This window comes from Nannochloropsis gaditana (genome assembly GCF_000240725.1).
Source record: "Nannochloropsis gaditana CCMP526 unplaced genomic scaffold scaffold530, whole genome shotgun sequence".
NCBI lineage: Eukaryota > Eustigmatophyceae > Eustigmatales > Monodopsidaceae > Microchloropsis > Microchloropsis gaditana.
In genome coordinates, this window is record NW_005803423.1 from 10991 (window position 1) to 19172 (window position 8182).

The window sequence follows — 8182 nt, forward strand, 5'->3', positions numbered from 1 at the left end:
GGGAGGGAGGGAAGGAGGGAGGGGAGGGTGGTGGAAGGGAGGGAGGAGGGTTTGGAGGGCGGGGCGGGCATAAGAGAGGATTGGGAGGGAGATGGGACCGGGAGGGAGAGATAGCTCAAGGCAATACTGACCATGACTGGAGATGCCCTGTATGAAAGCAAAGAGGTGGCACACCATTCTAACTCCTCCCTCATTTGCCTGCCTTTTTGGCCACCCTCTCGGTCACTTCCTCCCCGGGTGCCAGGAGGCCTTCCAACAGTGGTACGACTCACTTGGGCCTTCGGTACGCGTCTCTCCCAACTCCACCGTCGCCAAGATCAATGAGGAAGTGGTGGAGCAGCAGCGGGCCTATCTGGTCGCAGAAGATGATCGGAGGCTGGCAGTTGGAGATGCTGACAGTCTCAGCCCCGTGGAAGAGCTCCGTCGTTATATCTCCTCCTTGGCATCGAAGCAGTCCTCCTTCCTGGAGGACGCTCTGTCCATTTTTCGGTTCAACAACACGGGACATTTTCCATGCGATGCTTGTTGTGAGGGCGAATCAGAGAAAAGGAGGACTTGGGGGCATGAGGACCAAAAACACTTGAATACAAAAATGAGGGGGGCCGTCACTGCTGCTTCCCTCCGGGTACAGCGGAGGGGAAAGGCAAAGGAAGGCAGGGAGGCGGTGAAAATGAATGTTTTGGGGAACATGGATCTCTTGTGATAAGTAGGACATGGCAGTCATGAGACATCTGATGTGATGAGACGTGAAAGAAAGAAGGATGAGTCGTGGTGGGTTTAAGCGTTAGCGGGCAGGCGGGCAGACGATGGCATTTTGGAAAATTAGGACGGAAAAATAAATAAAATGTTTAAATAGTTCATGATACAGAAGCTCTCGGCGGGCATACGATGGCATATTGGAATATCGAAAAGGAAAAAAAACATAATTTAGAATACTTCATGCTTAAAGAACTCGCACTCAATCGGTACTTTCAAGACAAATTGCGAGTTTTCAAGAAAGTATTTGTCAACGAGGCCCATCAGTTTTTCATTTCATCCTTCTCGCCTTCCTACCACCGTTTGCTCCTTTTGTTTCCTGGCCAGAAGGGCTCCAAAGGATTCATCGGAGTATTTATCCTTTGTTAAACATACTGCTGGATCGCATCACTCAGTTCTATGGTAAAGTAAAAATAAATAATTGTTTAGCTTGGCCTTTGAAGGGCGGGGATTCAGGGAGCGACAGCCGTCGCCCGCTCGTCTCGGACTCCCCCTCCATAACCTCCCCCACGTACCCCCCCATCATGCCTTTGAACTCTATTCACGAACCATTTCTACTCATACAAAGTCAATTAATAGCTTATTTCGAATCTATACATGTAATTTTAGACGACGGTATCATGGCTATGGGGACTAAGGGAAGAGGAAGAGGAAATGGAGAAGGAGGAGAGGGACTAGGAGAAGGACGCGTAGGACGGAGCGTAGAAGATGCCAAATGCACACGAACGGAAGCAGCATTACTTGGTGCCATTATTCTTGACACATTCCGCCCTGCTCGTCTGGATGCATTGAAAGCAATACTTTCATTTCTAACACCGGGTGAAGTACAAGCATTTCTCGACGCCGCCATCAGCCCTGAGGAAGAACACGTTTTTGATGGGCTTCGACTGGAAGGTAAAGACTGGCTATAACCTTGTAGAACTTACTAAATTATTTGAATGTGTATTGGAACTCTATGAATAGCAGCTTCTAGGATCAGAATTCTTCAGTCAAACGACTGCGCTTTGAATTTCTTGTTTTTCTTTCCTTCCTCATCCACTGGCTTTTGCGAGTCTACAGTAATGTCCGACAAACTTCGATATGTCTGTAGTGATGATATTTACCTGCAGCACAAAGGATTAGTGGAACTTCGTCGCCTCGTGTGTTCGACTAAAAACACAGTCCATGAGTGCGGCGCCGTGATCCGCGCCGGGCTCGTCCCAAAGGTGAGTTGCTTCCTCTCTGCAGCAGTTGTCCTCACACTTCATACTGCCACTCATTGCCTCGACACGTCGCCAGATTATTTCTTTCTTAAAGGATAATGCACTCCCACATCTTCAAGTGGAGGCGGCCTGGCTTCTTACCAACCTTTCCTCAGGTAGATCCCAATATCTTCGAATGCTCTCGCTTTGACACTCAAACCGGCATCAGAACCCAATACATATTTCCTCCCTCTTCCAATAATATCACGCCACCATTCAGGCACCAGCGAGCACACGGTTGAAGTCGTATCTCACAATGCTGTCCCACACCTTGTGAGCCTCCTCGCCTCGAACCACACCGAGGTCGTCACTCAGTGTGCTTGGGCCCTGGGGAACATAGCTGGCGATAATGCCAAGGTACCACGTCCTTTTCTGTCTCTCTGCCTATCTCTCTCCGCCAGCCAAGCATTTCCCTCCTTTCTCCCATCTCCTCTTTCCTCACCCCAGCATCGAGACCTTGTACTCTCCCTTGGCGTGATTCAACCGCTCCTCGACACCTGGGTGCCTGACCGTGATCTGGTTTCCTTGCGCACGACAGTATGGGTCTTGGTATGGAAGCAGACCAGGGGGGCATAGAGTGCTTCTGCAGATTTGAAGCCACCAGCAATTCAACAGAGTCCTTTTCTCCTATTGTCCCTCCATTCTAGACAAATCTCGTCAATCGGAAGCACTTCGATTTTCACCGCGAGGGGTGGACCGATGTCTCGTACATCGTTTCTCGCCTTGGCTGGCTTTTTGTTAACATTGAGGACAAGGTTAGTGGGAGATGGGCCTTTCTGAATTTAATTGTGGCGATCCATCTTCTCCTCCGATTGTTGTGATCCATGCTGCTCATTAGTATGGCCGTCTTTGCGGGCTTTAAAAGACGGCACTCGCGTTTTACCCCATTTCAACCTGCAGGCGGCACCTTCCACGATACCCGCTTTCTATACCGTGCGCCATTCTCGTTTACATCCCTAACGCATCCTTTTGGCTCCCACAGGAAGTTTTATGCGACGCCTCTTGGGCCCTTCGCTCCCTCCTGAGCAACAGACCGTTCGTTGAAAGGCCGAAAATGATCGAGGACGTATGTGCAGCCGGCATCGGGAACGCCTTGCTCGTGGCCATGATCAATGCCATGGTAATACGTGCTTGACCAGATCCTGCGAACGAGAAGGTCTTGACTATTCTGCTCTGCCCAGATAGCATGTGTTCGCCCCAAAACACTCCGTGTTTCTAACGTATATCTCACCCTACTTCACATTTCTTTTGTCCTACCACCCATGCGTTGTACGCGTGATCAGTCAAGTGGTGTCCGTCGACACGCAGAGATTTTGGTTAGCAAACTGACAACGGGGGGAAAGAGGCGAACCGAGTATCCTCATTCCTGTTCATTCTACAAGAAGGCTTTGCCAGTTTTAACAATGTATGGGGAGACATTGATGGAGGAGAGTGAAAAATCAAAAGATCCTGAGGGTTTGCGGTGATCCCCGTATTTTCTGCGGGATATTCTGACAGATATAATTGCATTGTACTTTATACATTTGACAGGAAAGGAGAACACCGACTTTACAAGGTCCGGCAATATTGCGTCTTTGCCACCGCAAATCTCTTGACCCCCCTGGAGCTTGTGGAGGGATGTGGCGGGCACTGCACCGAAACCCAGGAAGACACCTTCCTTTCTCCGGTCGTCTGCCCGCCCCATGCGTATTGCCAGATTGCCGACGCGGTCTCCCTAATCTTGGATCAGATTCACCCTCCCCTTCACATGGAAGGCCTGTCACCTCGAGCGGCCGCTGCCGGAGCCAACAAGACGGCAGAACAACTACAAGAGGAGCAAACGAACCTCGTCACCCAGGAAAAGGACGTGGGGATCGATCTCAGACTAGAAGCCGCCTGGGCGCTGAGAAGGGTATTGAGATATGGAGGGGCAATTAATCGGTGGGTTACCTACCAGGTGTTGTGGACCCGAGCAGGAGTGCCTCGGATCTTGGAACGTCTCCATCAACAAGCCGATGGGCCCAACGGAGCGACACGTCACAGTTTGACAAGAAGCTGTCGCGCAAAGGCGGATGGACAGGCTAGAATAAATTGTCAGAATGAGCTTGCGTCAGACATGAATGATGACAAGTGCGCGTTAGAGGAAGACAAAGCTGCGGTCGTCGGTGATATTCTTTATTCTCTGCCGCAGCATGATGGTCTGGTCCTGGCTCTATTGGAATGTTTAGACACGCTGGCATCTGCCCCTTTACCCACGTCAAATGTTTCCTGCTCCACACTGACGCGCAAAATTCTGGCCGGGCCTATCACCGCTGCCGAGAATGTGACGACCACGAGCCAAAACAATCTTAAAGAAAGCCAGTTTCAGATAAATATCGACACATGCAATAGTGACAAAAGCAGAGCACGTAAGAGTGCACCTGCAGCAGTACAGAGTGAGACCTTGACGGCAGAAATAAAGGAAGAGATGAGGCTTGAATGGGCGCGTGCAAGGCTGTTGGACGAGTTGAGCGCACATCAAGGGCCCCCCACGAATTACAAGCATGCTGGACACGATCTATTTGATGGGATTTGGGCCGCGGCTTTTGACGGGGAGAGTGCACAAGCAATTGTGGGTATGAAGATCGACGGGACATTCATACGAATGGTTACATCGATTATCGCATCACTCAAAGGCAAATTTTACTCCATAAGCGTGAAAAGGATGCTGCATTTATTAGAAGACAGGGTAGACCACATCAAAGCTTGTTTGGGGAAGAAAGGAGAGGGAGACAAAAGTGAGAAAGGTCGAGGTGTGTAGCCCTGGAAGTAGTTTTAGTGATGATACATAGGATCTAGGGTCATTGGGTGGTGTTTGATCTCTAAATTATGATAGATGATGCTGCTACAATTCACCAGTCTTCCATTTTCTCCCAGACGTATAAAGAAGGTTACTGAAAGGAAATCCGATATAGTCATAGCGAAGACTCTATGCATAATTCTACTTTTGGTACAAGTTCCAATACCAATACACATTACTTTCGCCGCAAAATGATCCTAGGCAAAAGCGCTGGCGGCCACATGTCACCACATGGTCAGCAGGACCTGGGTGAGCGTCACTCGTCTCTCCATCGCAACTTTCTTTGACATAGAAGGTGCCCCAACATTCCGTAGCCCCTACAACCACAGTTCCGAATTCCACCTCGATACCTCCATCTTTCACCCTGCATCGTGCCACTGTACATGATCCAGCGTCTGTTTTCCTATTTACCGGTCTCTCACACTCTCCTAGTCCTCTATGCGCATCAATACCTCCACCCTCATCAAAAAACTGTCTTCTCGGACCCCTCGGAACCCCGGGGCCACCCCTGCCTGTCCTCGGAAATAACCGCTCTGCGTGGAGACAATCTGAGACCACTCCCTCACTCCCTCCCTCCGCCTGTGGAAAAGTTCCACCTCCGCAAGTAATGGCTGAGAGGGAGAGGAGAGATAAGGCAACTTGATGTTGTCTTTGCCTGACATGGGAAATGCGGAATAGAGACATGAAAAGGGGGTTACAATTTGTACATTTAACTTCTTTCCCTTTGCTGCCAAATCTCTTCATATCATGGCCTCGCACCTTCCTTTCCACCGAAAAGGATCCAGGTGTGGTTGGCGCCAGGCAGTACGTCGAAAGCACAGTTGATCTAGGAACCCGATAAAAGATTAAATGAAAAAAGAGAAAAAAAGAGTGGTGCAATAAGTGGACAGAACCAGGCGGTCCACGAGCAAATAAAACATAAAACATCCAAAACTCGATGGATCTTCACAATATGTCTCAATCTCTCTCCCTCCATGTCATAGTTCCCTGTCGCCAATCTTCAGTGTACCCATACCCTAAGCTGAACCATAGCAGCGAGCCCGCGAGGCTTGGAATGGGGAAAGGGGGAGGTGGGACACGGCTTCATTGGCAGCAGGTGGAGCCACAGGCCCATACGGTCGGACGAACTGGGAGTGAAGCAAGTAGAAGGGGAGGGACGGATAGCCTGCGGGTTGGAGGGTGGGGCGATGGAGGCGATGGGGAGCCGGACCAGTTGAACGGTCCACAGATAGCCGCAGCACTCGTGCACAGCCGAAAAAAGACCTTGGTTAGGCTGGGAAAGAGGAGAGCATCGAAAAACAATTCAAAGGGCATGTACCGAAGAGAAGGAATGTCAGAATGCCCAAGAGGAAAGGGTCTCCGAGAAATGACGGGCAGGCGTGCGTCTGAGGACGCTCTGACAGACAGCCGGGGGAGGGAAAAATATTTGCGGCCGTTCACCCACCTGGAGCTGGAGGCAAGCTTGAAGGGAGAAATCGACTGCGAAGGTGATAAATTGAGATTGTAGGACCGCAGTGCGATCCTGAAGGCGGGAAAAACAGGACTCCACGTCGGTACCTCGAAAAGGCTCGGCTAGTATGTGACATGAAAGAATCAACGAGGGAAGATCAAAGAGTAAGAAGGTGTGAAACAAAGGTGAAGAATGGCAGTGGAGAGAAAGCTCGATAGAAAGCGGTCTTTGAGGTATTAAGAACGGGAGGGGCGGGAGGCACGCCTTGTGGAAGATGAGGAAACGAGCACAAGAAGGCAAAGGCTCGGGGAGAGGAAAGGACATCTACCGCCATCCGTGCGTGCAAAGCACTAGATTATCCGTAAGGAGTCTGAGACAAAGGTAAAAAATGCATGCGAGAAATATAAGACCCTCCGACACTCACACTTGACAGGGTTGAAGCTAGATGCCGATTCCGCCTCCCGCACCGCTGCCTGGACTTCGGAAGGGCAGGGTTTGATTCCAGCTTTTTGGTTGATCTGAGCCGAGAGGAAACAAAAGGGGGATCCATAAGCGTGCATGGGAAGAGGACAGCTACAAAACAGTGGGCAGGGCGCAGGAAGGGTATGCGAGAGGGATAGGCAAGGAGGGAGGGAGGGAGGGAGGGGAAAAGGAAGGGAATGAGCAGGTGGGAGGATCGACACCTTGAACTGTGCGGCTTTGTGCTCGATCCGCAGTTCGTTGCGGACCAAGCGAATCCAACGATCCTGCGAAAAGCAAGAGGAAAGAGGGAGTGGGAATGGTACCGGAGAAAATAAGGAACGGGAGACAAGGAAACTCACATGCTGTAGGGAGGGCATGCCTCCTTTTAGTCAGTGCAGACATGATCCAAACCCCCCATTAAAAAAGATACCGTAGGCGTCCTCCCACCGCACCTGTCGCAGCCGACTCAGGCTCTTGTACGCCAGTGCTTCGACCAAAAGATGGGTGGCGGAGGGGGACTCAGCGAAGAGGGAGGAGTGGGCAACCACGTCGGACAAAAAATCGCTCGACATTCGGGGGAAACGGAGGGAGGGAAGGACCTGAGAGGGGAAAGAATGAAAGGAAGACGGAGCACACGGACCGTTTGAGGGGGGGGAAGATGGGTTAAGAAAGTTCAGGAGTCCCATTCATGGGACATCGATGCGTCTCCTCCCTGTATGTCCTCTCCGTGGGAGCCCTCCTCCTTCTCTCCTAACCTCCTTAGCCCTCCTCCTTCTCTCCTAACCTCCTTCCTCACCTCCTCCACCGCCGCCCGCCGTGACTTTTCTCGTTCTTCCGGTGTGTCCCCCTGCCAGTCTTCTTTTTGAGCGAAATAGATCTGGAAGAGGAGGAAGAGGGTGTTCTCATGCCGGACCTGAGGAGGGAATGAGGGGAGAAGGGAGCGATAGAAAGCAAGCCCGAGAGGGGAAGGTAGAATGCCGGTCGTTGAGAAACGTGCGGCAGACAAAGGAAGGCATTTCTCTGGTGGCGCAAAATAAGAATGAAGGAAAAGAGGTGGAGGACCAGGAGGATAGGGAGCTACCAGGACGTGAGGAGAGCAGTAGGAAGGGGGGGAAAGGGGAAGAGGGGGAAGCCGGGGTGAAGGAGACGGTTACAGAGGGGGACAAACGTACTCGTATGTTGGGGCTGGCAAGGAGGTGCTTGAAGGTCTTGGTCGAGAGGGAGCGGAGGGGCACGTGTGGAGAGAGGAAAGGGCTAACGACCCTGTGGATCGGGTTCAAAGGACAGAAAAAGGGTGGAGAGAGACGGTAGGAAACAGGGAGAGGAAAAGTGAGGGGAGAAAGACATTTGTGCGCACGAACATCCATACCTCGGATCAGTTCAGCGTACGGCAACTTTCAATTTACTTCTCGCACTCTAGCAATCACCCTCTTTCCCCTCTTCTGTCCCCCCCCC

The 8182-nt window shown here is 51.2% G+C and overlaps 1 protein-coding gene across 1 annotated transcript; it reads right to left on the reverse strand.

Annotated features, from left to right (window-relative positions):
* Positions 1–5453: 5453 nt before the first annotated feature.
* NGA_0235700 (uncharacterized protein) lies at positions 5454–7328 on the reverse strand (the record flags this gene model as incomplete). The annotated part of the gene is made up of 7 exons (XM_005854362.1): positions 7180–7328; positions 6949–7011; positions 6690–6783; positions 6260–6387; positions 5831–6088; positions 5575–5641; positions 5454–5470 (listed from the first exon to the last, which is right to left on the reverse strand). Coding segments are annotated over exons 1-7 (747 nt in total), but the record flags the coding sequence as incomplete, so codon positions are not given.
* Positions 7329–8182: the final 854 nt, after the last annotated feature.